A 20,704-nucleotide genomic window follows, 5' to 3' on the forward strand; every position below is an offset into this window, starting at 1 on the left:
AATGCTTCTTCCTCGCTTGTCGGTCTTCATTATAACAAACACAAAGACCCGACTTATCCAAAAGGAGGTAGGCAAAAAGCTAACATTTTATTTCCAATTCATATTCTCATTAAAATGCTTTATGATATTGCTTCATTAGGTTTTACTTTTTTGACCAATAACATTTTACAATCACATCTAGAAATTATATGGCAAATTTTCCATTCAACTTTTTCAAACCCAGGAATTAAATCAATATACGTATAACTCTAATGAAATATTGGAGATTTTTCGTGGGTAAAATATCCAAGTATTATACGACATACGTACATTATGTTAGATACAATTCTAACTTGATTATTTCATTACTAAATTAACTCCATTCAAATGTACAAAATATCGATAATTCAAGCACAACTATTCACGTTTTATATATAATAAATCGATGTATATATTTATTATGATAATACACATTTGTTGTATATATATCATTGAATATCAAATTTTGAATTGATGGTGAATATTATTATGTTTATCATTAACAATATCATGTTTCATACTATGAACATATAAATATTTGCTGATAATTTTTTGTCTATTTTTTCACTTGTGATTTTTGACGTAAAAAAATAATTGCAACATATGTCAAAAAAAATTATACATTTAGTATATTATTAATATAACAAGTTTTAAATATACTTAATATTAAAAAAAACATAGTTAAAGATGAAAAAAATATTTAATTGCAAAAATCAAAATAAGCAACCTTAATATACAATTTCAACTTTTCAAACTACAAATGTCACTATACATTAATTAATTTATAATTCATTCATAATCTTAAAAATGAAAAAACAAACCAATGTTAATCAAGCAAATTACACACAAATACACAATGCCATACATTTTTTTATATTTATGGCAAAATTAAATTGAAATATGATTCCATCTCAACATCAAAACATTTGGCGCGTTATAGCTATACATTTATTGCTCCTTTTTTCAAAAATCTCCTATCAAAATAAGCAATAATTTTCAGTTTTGTAACTTTGCAACAGGGGACCAATCACCATATATTTTTCCCTTGGCTCTCCTTAATTCCCAGCGTGCGCCGCACTTACAAACCCGGTCGGTGGCCGTCTTTTTCCCTATCTCTGCACATGGGAATACACAACCACCTCATCAAGGCGGCGCGTGAGATTTATAATCAACAACCACAATAACGGTATTAATACCCAATATCATCTTCTAGTGCGTGTTCAGACACGCGCCATATCCTAACGGACTTGTCTAAGCTACCACTATACACAATCCATTCTTGATCATGCCATTGATTTTTCTCATCACTATCATCATCAGACATGTGATGATCATGATCTGGTTCAACGGCTAAACATTTGACAGGACCAAGATGACCGGATAAAACAGCTAAACAAGAGTGGACCCCATCATTTTCTCTCTTCCATACACAAATAGTTTTATCTGCGGACCCACTCAATACCAAACACCCCGCCGTAGATAAACACAAAACGGCCAACTTATGCCCTCTTAACACCCCACCATACACCACCCCTTCTTCTTCATCTCTTTCCCAAAAATTCACCAACCCGTCCGACGACCCGGCATACAAAACCCACCCGTTTTCCTTCTCATCCTCCGCCACCGCCAACGCCGTCACCGCATTATCTTGCGTTAACAGGGTCTTCATATGAAAATGCTTTACTTCCTTCCCATCTAACTCCCTTCTCCAAACCTTAACCGACCCGTCAGCCGAGCCCGAAAAAACCAGCCCGTCAAACCCGACAACTATTGAATTTATTGCATCTTCATGTGCTTCAAATGATTCCAAGCATTTCCCATCAGAAATTCTCCATACTTTTATTGTTTTATCCCATGAACCCGAATACAATAACCCGAATTCCTCATTCAAACTCATACAAGAAACCGCGTCATAATGTTTAATCTTCGGTACTTTATGATGCCGTCTTACCTCAACGTAATTCTTCGGGTTCATAGAACATTTAATATAATCCCCAAATTTCGGAAGTGTACCGACCCGTTTTCCATTCTTGGTCCATATCCGGATCTTCCCATCTTGATGACCCGTAAAAACTTGTTGATCTTTCGAAATAACAATCGCTTTAACTAACCCACTTCCTGATTTAAACCCACCCGCATCATGAAAATTCCTCCAAACCCGAATATTCTTCGATTCGGATCCAGTATACAACATCCCATCCTTAACTGCTAGTGAATAAACATGTCCTTCTTCTCTAAGAAGAGAACCAATCAAATACTTTCTCCCACGAGAAAAGTAGATATTATCAGTGGTATGATTGGGTGTGGTAGGGTGCAGAGTAGGGGAGAGTTTAATCCATGGAGATTTAAGATAAGGGGATGATTGTGGTAATGGTGAAGAGATGGTGAAATTGTATGGTGAAGGTGAATTAGTACTAAAATAATTGTCATTATCATTGTAATTAAAACAGCTTAATCTCGGACTGCTTAATCTGGGACTACTAGTACTACTACTTGAATAATAATGGGTACTTTCTTGATCAGTTTCTTCTTCAGAAGAGTGTTGTAAAAGTTGCCTGAATTTCACTCTTCCTGAAAATTGGTTATTATTATTGTTGATTTTCATTGTCTCAATTGGAGACATGGTGTATGATTTGATTTGGGCGTTGAGAATTTGGTGTTTAGTTTGCTAGTTTTGGTAAAAAAGATTTATGGGGAGGATTTTTTTAGTTGTTGTTTGTTTGTTTTAGAAGTGTAAATGGAAAATTTGAGGGGCATTAATTGGAGAAAAAAGAGGGAAGGAGGGAATATAAATAGGGAAAAAATTTGGAAATGAGTGGGGATGAAGGTAGGTTGAAAGTTGGTTGTGTTTTAGGGACACGTGGGATATATGAATGGTGATTGTTTTAAAATTGATAATAATATAATAAAAAAATATAGTATTTTGTTTATAGAAGTATTTATGTATATGATGAATTTGCATACATAAGCATATACTATTTATGTGAGAACGTTGTAGTCATACTCACATGTACGTTAAATTTATTATTAGTAATGTAAATAAAAAATCGAGAGTATATAGATGTTATTTATTTGCACTGTATGATTTTAAAAAAACTCATGTATTTAAGTCATATAATATAATACAAATTTAAAAGATTGAGAAAATAATAAATTTAATGCGTGTTTAATATATGATTTTTTGGTTGTCTTTAGTTTGTTGTTAGTTAAAAAATTAAGAAAAGGTTTGGTAAATGATTTTTCGGTTAGCTAAAAAACTAATTTCATAGCCAAAACCAAAATACTTGATTAATATTTTTATTAACTTTTGGCTTGTTGACTAAAATAAACAACGACCAACTAGTTTTACAAAATATATCTATAAACAATTAATTTATCTAGCTAACTTAAAAGACAATTAAAATAGCAACATTTCAACTGGTCAAACAAGTCAATTATGAAAACTACATTCAACAATTATTTGTCAAACAATTCTTTAATGGTTGCAATAAAATATTTGTTTTCAATAATTGTTGAATAAGATTTTGAGAAAATATTTTGAAAAGCTAAGTTTGATTAAATACAGCAAGTGTGTTCACATTTTAATGCAATTATCTATGTGGCCCATGTGGCAGTGGCGGATTTAAGGTTCGGAGTTTTAAGTGGCACCACCTAATGAACCAAATTTCGTCAGAGTTTCATTTGTAAAATTAACAATTATTTTTACTCTTACATGTTAAAATTTGAAATACGACATACCATAAAAGAAAATAGAACAAATTAAATCAACTAGCCTGATAAAAAATGACACAAAATAAATAAATAAGATAAAGTTACTAAAATGAGAGAGTGTTTATCATCAAAAGGCTTCAGTATTAATTTTACACTTTTACTTTTATCAATAAAAGAGTCTACTTTAAATTTTCTTTTTTAAAAAACGCTTAAGAGCACGTGTCCCCATAGGCTCCAACATAAATCAGCCTCTAATGTGGCCAAACACTTGTTAAATTGTTAGATTGTTAAATACTGACATTTATTGGTTAAGTTATATTCTGGCATAATAAAGCACTAATGAATCATCTAAATCTTTACGAGTCCAAAAAAACTAAGCATACATTAATATATTAATCTTACATAAGATTTTAAATATTCATAATTTTATCAATAAATCTCATTTATAATTAATATGTAATTTTTTTTTCTTTTTGCATATATAGCTGTAAAGTTATTAAAGTAATTTTCTTTTTCTTTTCATAAAAAAACAGTATATTAGTTTTAAATAAGACGTGCTAACATTTGCCTCATAATAATTAGAGTAATTGGCTGTCTTTAGTTTGAATAATAATAATTGGCTGCGTGACCTGGCGGTTAAAATCGATTGACTTTCTCGCTTTGAGTTCTGACTTGCGGTTTTAGTTTTTTGTTTGGCGTGTAATAATTTTTGGATTTTGACCTTTTTCCGAATTTGTGTTCCCTTGTATTTGATGAAACTACGTTTTCTTTTTTGAGAGTTTTTGACAATAATTTTTTAATTCAAATAAAAAAGTTAAAGTTCATGTAGGATTGAATGGCCAACGCATATTATATGCTAATATTAGGTCAATTAAATGGTTAAAATATTTATTTTTAAATAATCTGCTAATTAATAAATTAAACGAATTAATAAAATCAGCTAGCAAATTAGTTACTATATGTGCAAGAAGTTGATTGAATATTATTTATTTCTCTTGAATTGTCAATTTATTATTCTCTTTATTTATGACTTGATAACTAAAAACGAATTCAATAATAAACCTGTTTAGATCATGGTACAAGCCATAATTAAATTTCATATTAATATTAAAATTATGTATAATATAACACCAAATATTATTGCAAATTTGGTTAAATACACATGACAAGGTGAGTTTTGTCATGAGTTGATCTAATAAATTGTTATTGTTTTATCATTATATTTTGGTTCATCATTTGCAATTATTTTGGATTTGTCGCAATTGATTTCAATTTAACCACAAAAAAGTTATTACTCTATCTTGTTTGGTTGACATAGGAATAGCTTTTTCTTGGGAAATAACTGTCCAAGTAAAATGTGCGTAGAAGTTTTTTTTTTTGTGTTTGGTAACATTAAAGAATTGCAATTAAGGCATGAATTTAATTCTAGTTGTCAGGGGTAAAATAGTGATTAAAATTTTACAAGCATTAGGAATTTATTTTCCTTTAATTTTAAATTTCTATCACAAATTTTCGTGAAATACGGTCTCTTTGAGAGATCATCTTTAATTGAGCCGGCCCATTATATATTTTTTAAAATATTATAAATGTAAGTAAACATTTAAGATATTGAAAGTAGACATTAAGGATACGGTAAATAAGCATTAAGGATAATGTAAGTAGACATTAAAAATACGGTAAGTAGACATTAATTTTTAATGGGCTGGACTTGAGATGTGTCTTTTAAAGAGACAGTTTCTCAAAAGACTAGCTGAATTTTTATGTTAATGGCTAATTAAGCCCAATTTTTTGTATAGTCTAGGAAATTCAACTTTTTTGCTAATTAGTTACAATCAAACAAACTCATTGAAATAAAGAATTATACATTTTTAATACAATTCATTAATGGAAAATACCTATTCGTTCTCTTATGTTTTCTCCGTTCAAAATATTTTACTTAAAGGATAGACAAATTTGATTAAGGTTTTCGAGATATATATAGAAGATAAATTATATTTATGTGAGATCTCGTTAGATTTGTCTTAATGTATATTTTATTATTTATTAATTTTTATAATTTTTTATGATACGTATTTAGAAATATTGAGAATCAAAATTTATTTTAAATATTTTGCAAAAAGTAAACTAGAAGAACAAAAAAGTACGAGGGAGTATTTTATGTTCTTTACCACATCTAATAACTCGAGAAAGACAAGAGAACATTAATAAAAAATAATAATGGCTCTGATTAACATATACTCTTTCCAATTCACATCAATTGTTGTATTTAATTAGTTTTGACATCCAATACACTGATTCAATTATATATATATTTCTACTTGTGTATAATTAAAAATTATAAAATTTAATATAAATTTACATTGAGTCGAATTACACAAAATCTCACTGGACTATATTTTAACATTTAGATTTGGAATAAAATACAATTAAAAATAGTTGATGATTAAAATACCTGTTCGTTAAGTTAATGCTTCACGTTTGACATGACAATATTTTGTATTAAAGATAACTTATCCGTGAATGGCAATTTATATATAGAATTTAAGAAAATATATTTTTTTATTACACTGAAATAAGACCCTATTATATTCATTCAATTAAAAGAAAGCCTATTACTATTCTAATTAATTCATTGAAATTGATAAATACAAGTTGATCATTGACTTACCAAAAAGAGAAAAATAAAAGTAACCGAGAAAATTGTGTAAATTGTTGACATATGAGATTTATACTATAATATAATCCATTTAAAATACCTATCTGAATCAAATACCAAATAAAGGTGGACAAAGGAACGCTTTTTCCTTGCAATGGGAAAATTAAAACCCAAGTTATTTAAATTCTGGGGACAAAGACTTTATGAATAGCAAGTTGGCTAACAACTTCAATTTTATAAAATCATACAATATGGATATAAACATTAAAAGCCATAAAAAAACAAAAAAAAAAAAAACATAAAGACCATATATTTAAACTAGTGCTTCTTTTGTTTTCATATGTTTATCTCAAATAGTATTTACGAATTTTCGTGTTTGATTTATCATCGATCTATATGAAAAAACAAATTCATGTGGGATCTTGATGGATTCGTCTCAAAATATACTTTCTAAATAACAACTTTTTAAAATTTTTAATAACTCACAATTAAAATTATTTGACTTTTAATTTTACATTAGGGTCTACGAAAAAAATAAATGGGAAGAACAAATATAAATCGAAAACAGAGCGAGTATGATTATAGGCTTCTATTCATCATCTAAAATATTTTATTACACATTATATATATATGCATGTATCCGTATTTCTATCAAGTTTGAAATCTCAATTAAAAATTACTTTAACTACTTAAAAAACTATGGTGAAATTTGATTTAAATTTAAATTTGAATATTTTTAATTTGCCAAACAATAAATTTGAGTCAATTTCAAATTTTCAAATAAAATCATCGTTTTCAAGCATGGCATTAAAGAATTTAGGGAGTAATGCTAAATAAATAGTATATAGGAGTAATAATAATCATCCAATTATGAGAGAATTGAGTTTTTTTTTAAAATAAAGAAATATATTATTAAGTTAAAAATAATTAGTGTACATCAAAAGAAAAATAACAGTTCTCATAATCCGATAAAAGAGACTAAGAAGGTGTTCTCTTCAACTTATTTTTTTGACTTATTACTTATTCTTATTGGAATCAGATCAGATCAGACCAGATCAGATCAGATCAGATCAGATCAGATCAGAACTATTCAGATCAGATCAGAAAGTTTCAGATCAGACCAGACCAGATCAGAACAGATCAGACCAGACCAGATCAGATCAGATCAAACCATACCATTATTATTATTATTATTATTATTATTATTATTATTATTATTATTATAGAATTCAACTAAATATAGTCAACGATATTTGGGCATCAATTCAAAGAGAAGCAGAAACATCGTAGTTTTTGATGTTTAATTTTTATAATGTAATGTATATTATTATTAGATGGAGAAACTATGTAGTATGTAATAATAATAATAATAATAATGATAATGATAATGATAATGATAATGATAATGATAATAATAATAATAATAATAATAATAATAATAAGAAAAAATTTTAAAAAAATTTAAAAAATAAATAATAATAATAATAATAATAATAATAATAATAATAATAATAATAATAATAATAATACCTTAACTACTATTATTAATAACAAACTCAATGAAACCAAATCTAATCAGATCAGACCAGATCAGATCAAACCAGACCAGATCAGATCAGACCAGACCAGATCAGAAAGATTCAGATCAGATCAGACTGAATCAGACCAGACCAGATCAGACCAGATCAGATCAGACCAGATCAGAAAGATTCAGATCAGATCAGACTGAATCAGACCAGATCAGACCAGATCAGATCAAACCTTATTAAATTCAGATCAGATCCAATAAGATCAGACGAAGAGAACATGAAGCAAATAATTTTACCAGTCATATCCAACTATGAAAACTTGAAAGGAGAAAAGTCAAAACCCTAATAATGTTTCACATTAGAGGAAAATGTAGTGGAGCAATAGAAATACGCTCGTTCATCAGCCGCCACGTTATCCTTGCTTCTCTTACAAGGCTTGAGCTCTAGAACTAGAATAGCAAGACCGGTTTAGCATGGATAATCTCTTTTTTTTTTTTAGCAAGTTGCTTATTTTGTAAATATTGTGTAGAATAGTAAATTCTTCTAAATTTCCACATGATATTCTTTTCTCATTTGTTGAAGAGCCATTGTTTTTTTTGTTTTTTAGTTATGAAGAGCCATTGTTATTATTAAAGGATATAATATATTTTAGGATTTAATCAAAAGTTTAATCTAATATGGTCTTAGAAGTCAATAAGAAAAGAAATTACGGGTTTAATTTTATTCATTTCTCCTTTAAAGTAGAATATTTTGGGACAGGTCTGAGGCGGCCCACGCTGTATATATTCTTTTAGCTTAAAGGACTCTCATAAGAGAGGTCAAAGACATATTAAAATATATAGTATATCCTGAGGCTTCAACTATCACCATAAACTATTGGTTACATTGATTCTTTGATAGTATATATTATGTGACTAAAGTGATAAGGTATACAAAGAGTAAAAATAGGAAAAAATAAACAAATTCAGTGTCACAAAAAAAAAAATTGAATCAATTGATGGAATAGATATTTTTTGTCAATCACAAATTATTCAACTTAATTAAACGAAAATAAATTTGTTACACAATAGTCAAAAGTATTCTATTATATTCCTTCTGTTCTGGTCTATATCCTATTTATCAATCATTCTTAAATTTTATTTTACAGTTAAAAAATATATGTTAAAACATAGTTAATTAATCTAATTGGTTCGTTGCAATGTAAAAATTAATACCAATTTTTATAATTTTTAATCATGTAAAATTAAAAATATTATAAATTAAATAAGCGCACGCTTTATCATGTGTGTTGCTCCCTCTATTCCTTTGAGATTGTAATCCCAAACAGATGGAAAGGTAAACTAGATGGGAAACTTAGAGTGGTATGTTAGAGTATATAATATATCATAAAGCCTTAATTGCTAGTTTAAATCAAAAATTAATGTCCAAATATATAATATTATATACTCTAACACGGCGTGGAATAATGGGGATCCTTATATGTGCATTACGTACTAATTTGTACTCACACAAGACAAATACTAGCAAAGAGTGCTCAATTTAGAAGCAACAACTACAAGCATGCATCAGTTGTAGACGTTGTCGCTTCTAAGCGTTTACGAAGTACGCTAAATTTTATTGCAGCTTGAATATTTCAAAATTATAGCTAAGATACACCGTCATTTCTAGTTGAATTATGAAAAATGTCACATGCATATTTATTGTTTCAGATATGGTAAATCACTTTGCGTTTACATGTATATATTTTGGTTTTTTATATGCTATTATTGAATGCAACCTTAACCCATTTGAATCATATATTTATATTTCTTAGCGGAAAATGACATTAATAATTTAATATTTTACTCGTTCATTATGAATAATTTTATTTTTAGACAATTTTTAAAAATATAATTTTTTTCGAGTTGGGGGCCTCTTTTGGCCGCGCTCTCCTTCATGGGTATGAATAGTTGCCATCCTTCTCTCCCTAGACCTTGACCATAATTTTCTATGAGTAGGATATACTGGGTATGATGATGATGATGATTTTTAGTTCGTTGTGAATAATCTAACCTTTGTCGTAGTTTGTTAGCAACATAACCTATTATTATATATTATTAGTAATGCGGTATGTTGTGAGCAAATACAAAGGTTAAATTATTAGAAAATAATCCAAAGCTGGAATTATTCAAAGCAAATGGGCGAAAAATTAGATTATTAATGTCAATTTTTCTTAAAATTATTATTTTATAATTTTAAATCTTTTAGATCGTTATTAGAGATGGAGGAGAAACCTAACGGGAAGAGGAACCTAAGTTCTGGCTCGTTAATGAATTAACTCAATCTAAATGTTTGTCAGAATTGTAGATGAAACGTAAACCTTGAATTCTCATATCTAACACTGAATATTTGTTAAAATAAGGGACCGATTAGATTTAAACTCTTGAACTACTTTATTGTAGGTTTTGAATTCTGAAGCTATATGTATAGAGATCAACTAAACCTAAACTATAAGGCGATGGTTGGAACATATGAATAAATTATACTTTCTATATAAGTTGACGATTTAAACGTTAGAATATGTTACTTTGTGTCATGCAATAAATTTGAAAATACATAAGCTTGCAAATATATAAAACTTTTGAAAAATAAGTTATAATAAGTCGAGTCAAATTACCATCAAATTCAACTTACTTATTTAGATCAGTTTCAGATCAAATATACATTTTAAATTTAAACCTACTAATTTTGAACTTAAATTTGAAATCCATTTCAAGTCATATGAAAAATATAAACAATTAAGCAACATGCATAGTGTTGAAGTTTACACTTGTCATACGGTGTAATATGCCACATACTTCTACACAACTACTTCATATACTAAGTCTACATGATTCAAATCATCGGCTAACTACTTGTCTTAAAGATTTGAAACATGTATAATATATGATAGTATGATCAAAAGATAAACATATAAATAATCCAAAATGTACACTACATTGAAAATAAAGGGCATTTTTAAATACAAAATCCCAATTAAATAAATGGTACATCTTGATACGTGTTACAAAAACATTTTTCTATGCGTATGGGAGATATTTGCATACATTTTGCTTGCGTAAATGAAATCCAAGGAAATAATGGTGTAAGCATAAAAAGTGAGGTTAATTTATTTCAATTTATTAGGACAAGTGTTATCATAAAATTCAAAGTGGAGTGAAATAATAATAAATCATATATATATATATATAAATAGTAAGAGAATTTCTAAATGCTTATATAAGAATAGATGCATGCATTGTATCAACTTTAATTTGGTGCATACACGTCGTAATCAGTCTTTGACAATTTCTTTCTTTGCCCTGAATTTTTCCCTATTTATCGTTTTTAGATTATTATTTTTTTTAAGGATTATTATCCAAATTGGGAAATTAATTAGTTTATTTTTGATTATGATCACGATGACGATGAGTTCATCTTTATTCTTGAAAATTTGGTGAGAATTTAATGTAAGAGTCTAATAGTTATTTCTTTTTTATTTTTTTTAATTAAAAGTAGGCGGCTAAAAGATTAAAAACGTTAGATGAGAATTAAAATAAGTATTTTTTTCTAAAAAAATTGATATTTTGTATCCTTTAACTGGGATAAACCTCTTTCTCCTTTTCGACTTACTACACCCTCATTTCTTGGGTTTTACAAATTTGGGTTCTAAAATACTCCTCAAATTATAAGGTTTTTGACCATTAATATGTTAAAAGTATAATTATTTATATTAGTTGATAGTTGATACTATTAAGAGAGATTTGTTGAATATCTATTATAAAAATTGGTGTAATATATGAAGTCTTTAATACTCTCTATTTTCATTTTTTTTCTCATTTACTTTTTATATAGATCTCAATGCAATTTTATTAATCAAATAATTTTTATTATGAAGTTTAAAATTCCAAAACTTGATATTTAAAAAATATGTATAAAAAAAAATCAGTTAAGATCTCACACGAATATGTTATTTCGTATAGATCGATGAGAAATCATAGTTAAAATTTAACAATGAAATTCGTTAATTCTATTTGAGAAAAACATATGATTATTTTTAGTAATTCTTAAGTAAATTGATATTAATGCTCATAATTTCATGTAGAAGTTAATACCCATAATAATTTTAAGTGAACCATAAAATGCAATAGATTTTTTAATAAGAGAATAAAAGTATAATATAATTAGCTAGTGTCATGTCAATTATCCTCTAGTAATATCTGTTAAATAGTACAGGTGTAAGGTTGACCAGCTATGTAGGACACAAAAAACTTGGCCAAAGAAGCAGAAGTTGTGCTTATGATTATAATGATAATCAGTTGATTGCAGCTCTTGACCAGCATCTTGGCCCCCTGCACGTCAATCAACAGTCTCGTTTACTTATAGGGCATTATTATTTGTCGCCACCCTTTTCATTTTATCGCCACCCTCCCTCCTAATGAAATTACGAATTTGCCTCTTATTTTTAAAAAATTACAAATTTGCCATTGAGTTAATAAATTTTCATTTTCATTTTTTTTTAATTTTTTTTAATTATTTTTATTTATATTATTTTTGTTATTATTATTATCATAGTTATTATTATTATTATTATTATTATTATTATTACGGTTATTATTATTATTATTACGGTTATTATTATTATTATAACGGTTATTATTATTACGCTTATTAATAATAATAATAATAATAATAATAATACTAATAATAATAATAATAATAATAACATTAATAATAAAAATAATAATAATAAAAAAAAATTAAAAAAAAAATATCAGTCGCACGTTTTGTGCGACTGATATTTTTTTTTTTTTATTATTATTAATTTTATTATTATTATTATTATTATTATTACGGTTATTATTATTAATTTTATTATTATTATTATTATTATTATTATTATTAATATTGTTGTTGTTATTATTATTATTATTAAATTATTATTTTTGTTTCAATTATTATTGTTATAACTGATGTAAGAAAGAAAGCATAAAAATTGACAAACACAAAACACACAGAATTTACGTGGTTCACCGACAATGTGTCGACTAAGTCCACATGCAGAGGAGAGAAAAATTTTAATACTAGAAGAAACCCAAAAGACAAATATTGGCTAGATTATAGAAAATAAGAGTTTATAAATTACTCCAATACATAAAACCTTAGCCAAAACAGATTTTTTTGGAATGATGCAAAACTAATGCCCAAGACTCCTTTTATAAGGAGAAGAATAACAAGCCTTTGTTATTCTTCCGATGTGGGATAATGATAAACATTAATCTTCCAATGTGGGATAATGAAAAACATTAATCTTCCAATGTGGGATAATGACAAACATCAATCTTCCAATGTAAGGTTATGTCTTGAATCCCACATTGGAAGATTGATGTTTGTCATTATCCCACATTGAAAGATTAATGTTTTTCATTATCCCACATTGGAAGATTAATGTTTATCATTATCCCACATCGGAAGAATAACAAAGGCTTGTTATTCTTTGTTATTCTTCTCCTTATAAAAGGAGTCTTGGGCATTAGTTTTGCATCATCCCAAAAAAATTTGTTTTGCTAAGGTTTTCTGTATTGGAGTAATTTATAAACTCTTAATTTCTATAATCTAGCCAATATTTGTATTTTGGGTTTCCTTTAATAATAAAATTTTATGCTTTCTTTCTTACATCAATTATAACAATAATAATTAAAACAAAAATAATAATTTAATAATAATAATAATAACAACCACAATATTAATAATAATAATAAAAAAAAAAAAAAAATTAAAAAAAAAATACAAGTCGCACAAAACGTGCGACTGGTATTTTTTTTTTTAATTTTTTTTATTATTATTATTTTTATTATTAATTTTATTATTATTATTATTATTATTATTATTATTAATAACCGTAATAATAATAACCGTTATAATAATAATAATAACCGTAATAATAATAATAATAATAATAATAATAATAATAATAATAATAATAATAATAATAATAATAATAATAACAATAATAATATAAATAAGAATAATTAAAAAAAATTAAAAAAAAATGAAAATGAAAAGTTATTAACTCAATGGCAAATTTGTAAATTTTTAAAGATCAGGGGCGAATTCGTAATTTCATTAGGAGGGGGGGTGGCGATAAAATGAAAAGGGTGGCGACAAATAAGAATCGGGTACTTATATCGTCCCTTTTAGGGTTCTGCCAATTGTAATACAACCCACTACTTGATGTTACATGAGTTATGACCAATATTATCATAATTATTACTCCTTTTCTCGTGTTTAATTAGGAGTAAAGAGAAGAATTGTAATTTTTTAAAAAAATTGGAAATTGATCCGATAAAAAATTAAGATAAAAAATAAATTGTGTTAATAAAATTAAAAAAAAAAGTTAAAATTATACATAATATTAAGAGAAAGTGGTGGTTTCTTGTCTGAATATAGAAATGAAGCAAAATAAATAGAACTGACCAAAATAACATATGATGCAAAAATAAATGAAACGGAGGGAGTACATGAAGATTTTATACCCAAATTAACACTTATTTTTATTGAAAAGTTAGTAAGGCTACAACCCTAGGCCGTCATCACTTTTGGTGCGATCGCTAAGTTGTCTCAAGATATCATTACTTCAGTTTTTACAAGAATTTTTCTCATTTTGAAATTTTCAATGAATTTAATTATGACTTTATCTTTGATTTCTTATCTCTCATTTTGAATTTATTCATTGAAAATAATGATACTAAAATAAAAAAAAAAATTGCATTTTGATTTGTATAATCTATATAAATTGATTTCTATATAACTTAAATTTTATGAAAAAAATATTTAAAATTAAATTAAATTAAAAAAATAAAATATTGAATGACAAATCAATAAATATATATTTATAATAAATAATACTAATATTTATTTTAAAAATAATAAATATCGTAAAAATTAAAACAAATGCATTATATTCAATGGACAATGTATTTGTTAATATTTTGTATGAATGTAGCGATGACTTGGCGATAGCCCCAAGTCTTCGCTTATATTTATTGTCTTTTTATAAAACTTGGCGATGACTTGGCATGGGCCAGGCGATTGCAAATAGGAATGGGCGCGGTTGCCAAATATGGAGAAGAGCTGACGTTGACTTTTTAACATCGAATTAGATAGTGAGAAGCAGAAGTTTGTTACCATGTCATCGCTAAGGTCATTAATTTAGCGTTTGCTTGATAATACCTTATACCGTCGCTATTTGTACCTTTTGTAGTATTCTATATATCAATAGTGTTAAATTAATAGTGCACTACGTACATGTTAAACCTCAAAAGTATTATTAGTAAATTATATTGAAAACAATTATAAATTTTTAATATATAAATTATAAAGCTATGCATAAAACCCAAAAGTATTCAATACAACACCGTAATTAACTATATTAAGAAAATTATTTAAAAAAAAAACTATATTAAGAATAAAAAAAAAATGTAATTTGTGTACTATACAATTTGGAGCAAGTGATGTTAAAAATTACCTATGCAAGATGTAAAATCCTTTGATTAACCTATGATTTACGAGAAACATGCTACGTCACATGCTATGTACAATATCATCGTACACTTGGTTCTTTGTTATGCATTTTCAATTTTTACTTGAATAAATAATAATTTTTGATTAGAATGGTTCACCAACTAGCTAGCCCTTCCAAATAAAGGATTAGTCCTTTACCCAAACAGCAAGTCATCAAGAAGACAAACTATACATTATATTGCTTTAATTAATTAATACACTTTTAACAACACATCTTTAAATTTTACGTCATTTAATATACTATTTAATATACTATTTTAATATTAAATATTTTTAAATGTACATAATATAAAAAAAACTTGATATAATCAACATATATATTAATTAATGAATCGAATAAAATCGTACTTGACTACTCTCTCTATTTCTTTTTGTTTGTCTACTTTACTTTTTGCACGCTTTTTAAAGTAAATTTTAAACTATAATATCTCTAATATTACGCATCATAAAAAATTATAAAAATTATATGTTACAAATCTTTACATCAAGACAAATCTAACAAGATCCCATATGAATATATTTTATCTTTAATATATAGTTCAAAAATCAAATTTAAATTTCTCTCTTCTAAGTGGAAAAACTTAAAGAGGACAAATAAAAAGAAACGGAGAGAGCATATTTTTCTTTGTACATTAAAAAAAATTATAAATAAGATTGATTGATGAATGATATTTACTGAAATATAATAATTATTATTAATAAATATTTATTTATGATAATGGAAAAAAATATCCATAGATTTCATGACGGAATCATCATCTATCGTATCAAATCCAATTTCAATATATTAAACAAGTCTTTACTTAGAGAGTGATTTAAACCTACATCATTCCAAAATTAAGCCAGGTGTCCTTAATCAAAGTAATGAAGCAGTATTAGTGACTAACTCATACTTACAGATGGCATTAATTTATTTAATTAATCAAATAATTATTCATCTATTAAGGTAATCTGCTGTTGGCTTATTACCAAACCGTACCCTTCAAACAAACAAAACATGCAATATAATAATACTCCTGGTGTCCCTCTCATTTTCTCTTACTATAAGTTATTTATTTTATTTCATTTTACTTTATTTCACTAAATTTCCCTATTACTATTTTTTATCACGTTTTTTAATACCCATTAAAAAAAACTCCCTTAATCCATATTTTAAAGGTTATATTTGGTATATTTCTATACAATAATAGAGATATTTATAAAATACAAAATATATTTAGGTGAGCTTTTATTAAATTCTTTTCGATGTATAAAATTCAATTCATATATTTTTTATATTTTTTTATAAAAATTTATTTATACTGATGTTAGTGTTAGTGGTGACTTAAATGCACCAAATAAAATTCTATGCATTAGTGTGAATGCATATAATTAGAATTTTTAGAGTGTTTAAGTTAGTTACTTAATGTGTAGTTAAGTTGGTGGATTAATTTGTATGTTAATGATAGTGTTTAAGTTGGTGATCAATGCATGTAATAAATGGTGTGTTGATGAAGGCAGTTAAACATGCATATTATGATGGTAATTAAGGCATGATGAATGATAGTTAATAAGAAGACTAAAGGGTGAAGATTCTTGTATGAGACATCCAAGTAATAAAGCATTACTTTGATCGAGCATTGAAATCGTTTTTCAGCTGATATTTGAATTATATAAAATGCAATGTAAGCCACAAAATCAAATTGAGGAATACAATTTATTTCTCTTTTTCTTCATTAAAACTCATAATTACTTTATTAAAGGTCATGACTCCCCCTACAATCAATACTTCACTAATTAATGTACCCCATAAAATCGAGACGCTCGATTTTCTTAATTCTTATGCCATCCTCTTAAAGGGCAATCTCATGAGACAGTGGAATAGTAAATAGAGAGAATTTTTAATTATATTATAGATTTTGGATTAAGAAAATCAGGAAAGGGCATTAATATAATTGGATATTCTTTCCGTTCTCTAATGTTTTTTTCATTTAGAATATTCCACCCAAGGAGAGAGAAATTTGATTAATGTCATATTTAGAAGATAAAATATATTCATATAAGATCTCGTTATATTCGTCTTAATGTATACTTTTTTATTATGTATTTTATATAATTTTTATTAACGTGTATTTAGAAATATAAAAATTTAAAATTTGCTTTAAAAACTGTAAAAAAGTAAACGGAAAGAAAAAAGAAAGGACGGAGTATCATGCAAGAAGAGACAAAAGAATTAATGTAGATTAAGTGCACTTTGCAGCTAATGTGATGATGATCTGTATAGATAATGATTTGGGTTAAATTGTGATTATAATAAGTTTCAATCTGATACTGCTCCTGATTTGACAAAATCTTAGAGTTGAAATTGCCAACTAATCTAAGCTTATCATAATAGGGAACGTGGTTCTGATTTATGGATTTTATGATATAATTTTCATTAAAGTAAAGGAATTTTATCCAACTGGTTTAAAAGGTGAAAATAATTTAAATTATAGTGCATGCAAGATTGGCCTCAGCCCTAAGCTATATCTATATTGTAGACTTTATAGTTAATTTTAGAGTAGTTAAAAAGTTACGAGTATGAAGTGGTGATCGTGATCCTATTTGGTATATCTTGTCCATAGTTCGAGGAGAGATGGATGACGATAATTTATACCTATAAAGGAAAGCGCGACTAAAAGAGTTTTCCGGCTTGAGAAGGATAATAAATATAGCAACACGGAAAAGATAAATTAAATGCATATAAATAAAATAAATAAGTAGAATCAACTACAAAATGAAAACAAAAAAGAATACAAAACTAATAATAAAAGAAACGAGAGAAGTAAGATGGTAAAAATACCCAAAGGTAACATAAGAGGATATCAGTAGTCTAAAACATGGATATGACGCCTCCAACTACCCCTATTCCTAGTTAGGCCCTCAGAGAGGTTTAACTCATGTAAGTCAACTTTTATTTGCTCATCCCAAGTTCTCATGAGTCCATTCTTGACTCCTCTTACCCTCTACTATAATGTTCTCTACCCTCCTCACCAGGCGGTGAAAGTCTTTCTTTGCACATGTCCAAACCACTTCAATCTACCTTCGCGCATTTTTCCAAAAATAGGGGCTACTCATAGTTTGTCCCTAAACTCTTGGTTCCTAAACTCTGTAATTTCCATCTTATGTTCAAAAATCTTCTTTACAGGCCAACATTCGGTCCCATATAGCATAGCATGTCTGATTGCCGTCCGGTAGAATTTTCCTTTTAACTTACAAGTGTCAAGTAATTAACTTAATTAACAGTTCAAATTTATGTTAGATTTTCTAATATCACCTATATATCCTTCCACCATTTTATAATACTCGCTACATTCAATAGTAATACTATTCATCTTTAATCTTGATTTCGTAATACCGATTCATGCCTAAGAGATTATATAGTCATATATAAATTTTGTTTTAATCTTCTAAGAATCTGGTTTTCTAATATTTAATTTTTTTAATTTTTATTTAGTAAAAATAAAAATATTTAATATTAAAATATACATTGAACTACGTGTAAAAAGAAATGTAGCAAGTATTATATTACGGAGGAAGTATGTAACATCTTTACATCCTTGATTTCCGGTCCATCAGATCGCTGGTGACTATTTATGGAGGCTATAGACTGACCCTATAGACCAACACAAGTTTTTTCATCGCGCTTTAGTCTTAATTGTACGCATCATGTAAAACATCCCATGAGGTCATTCATCTTAAAAAAATCTCCATAAAATATACTTAACTGCGAAGTTCTTAGCAAATAAGAGTATAAGTTTTTGCTATACCAGCATTATTATAAGAGTATACTTGTATAAGAGTATACCAGCATTAATCCACCTTGAAAAGAAATTAAATATACTTGTATAAGAGTATAAGTTTTTGCTTGACTTAGATTTTTATAAGATGATATCCCTTATTTTACATAAATTAATTTCATTATTAGAAACATGTAATTATGTTGTTGATGGATTAACCAAGTTGGGATTTGGGTGAGTTTGGACTGTCATTCCACTTTTAAATTTGCAGGGTGTAATTCTACTTTTAATTGTATGCATTTGTTGTTATTCATTACACACATGTTTTGTGCGCCACATTACAATACCACAATAACTTACACTTCATAAATTATACGTCATTTAAATTATAGCTCTTTTTTTATTATTGATTTTCCTGTGGAGATTCAATGAACCAGAATTTTTAGCCACTAGTTTCCCAATTTGGTTGCTCTGCTGTACTGTTTAATGTTTACCATTAAATTCTTATTATTAAATCTGTTTTTCTTTTCGATGAACTGAAAGTATGTTAGAGTATATAATTTATCTTGGCGTTTTAACTATTAGCTTAAATTTTTAGTTGAGTTAGTTTCTTGAAATGGTAACAAAAGTCAACGTGATAAGAGATCGCGGATTTAAATGTCAACCACTCTTCATTTAAAGTGGAATATTTAACACTAGATGTGAAGAGAGCATGTGTTGCATCACTTATGGCCCAAAGGGTTCTCGTGTGAGGGAGTGTGTTATAGTATACAAGTACATATCCTGAGGCCTTAACTACCAGCGTAAGTTTTTAATTGAGTTAATTTCTTAATGCAATTATTATTCGCATATGAGTTAAAAAAAATAAAATTATACTACTACATATTACCAATTAATTTTAGTATTAAATACAAGTGAGTTATCTGTTATCTTTTATATTTAGTAGGTGTCATAGCTATGTTTCTTAAATTCTATCATTTTCTTTGAAGAATACAAATAAAATGTAAATGGTATGTAAAAAGTTGTGGATTCTTTTCTTACTTGGAGATACTTGGAATCAAATTAATACTGTTTTTCAATAGTTTACATAAAATTAGAATCTTTGATTACAAAGTTTAAAATTTTATCTGAGTCGCTATTTTGTTCAGGACTTCTTAAAAAATCAAATACTTATACAACATTGCTCCCATATGGAATTCATAAGGTCGTCCTTGGACCCATGACTGCATCCGGTGTTTTCAATTCAATTATCACCAATAAACTGTTTAAACCTAATTATTAGAGTAGATATTCTATGACTTGATACAACTCATATGGAGTATATTGATCTCTCTCTTCCTAAGAGATTGAGATTGACACTTTTTTCTTTATAATTCATCCGACCTTATATTTACTATATTTTTCTTTTATGGAAATGTTCTGACCATATA

The 20,704-nt window shown here is 27.0% G+C and overlaps 1 protein-coding gene across 1 annotated transcript; it reads right to left on the reverse strand.

Moving 5' to 3' along the window:
- Positions 1–731: 731 nt before the first annotated feature.
- Positions 732–2,796, reverse strand: LOC130826524 (protein JINGUBANG-like). The gene has a single exon (XM_057692106.1). It carries the CDS (start codon positions 2,639–2,641, stop codon positions 1,208–1,210), a length of 1,434 nt encoding a protein of 477 aa, XP_057548089.1. The 5' UTR covers positions 2,642–2,796; the 3' UTR covers positions 732–1,207.
- Positions 2,797–20,704: the final 17,908 nt, after the last annotated feature.

The sequence above is a fragment of the Amaranthus tricolor genome, chromosome 1 (genome assembly GCF_026212465.1).
Source record: "Amaranthus tricolor cultivar Red isolate AtriRed21 chromosome 1, ASM2621246v1, whole genome shotgun sequence".
NCBI lineage: Eukaryota > Viridiplantae > Streptophyta > Magnoliopsida > Caryophyllales > Amaranthaceae > Amaranthus > Amaranthus tricolor.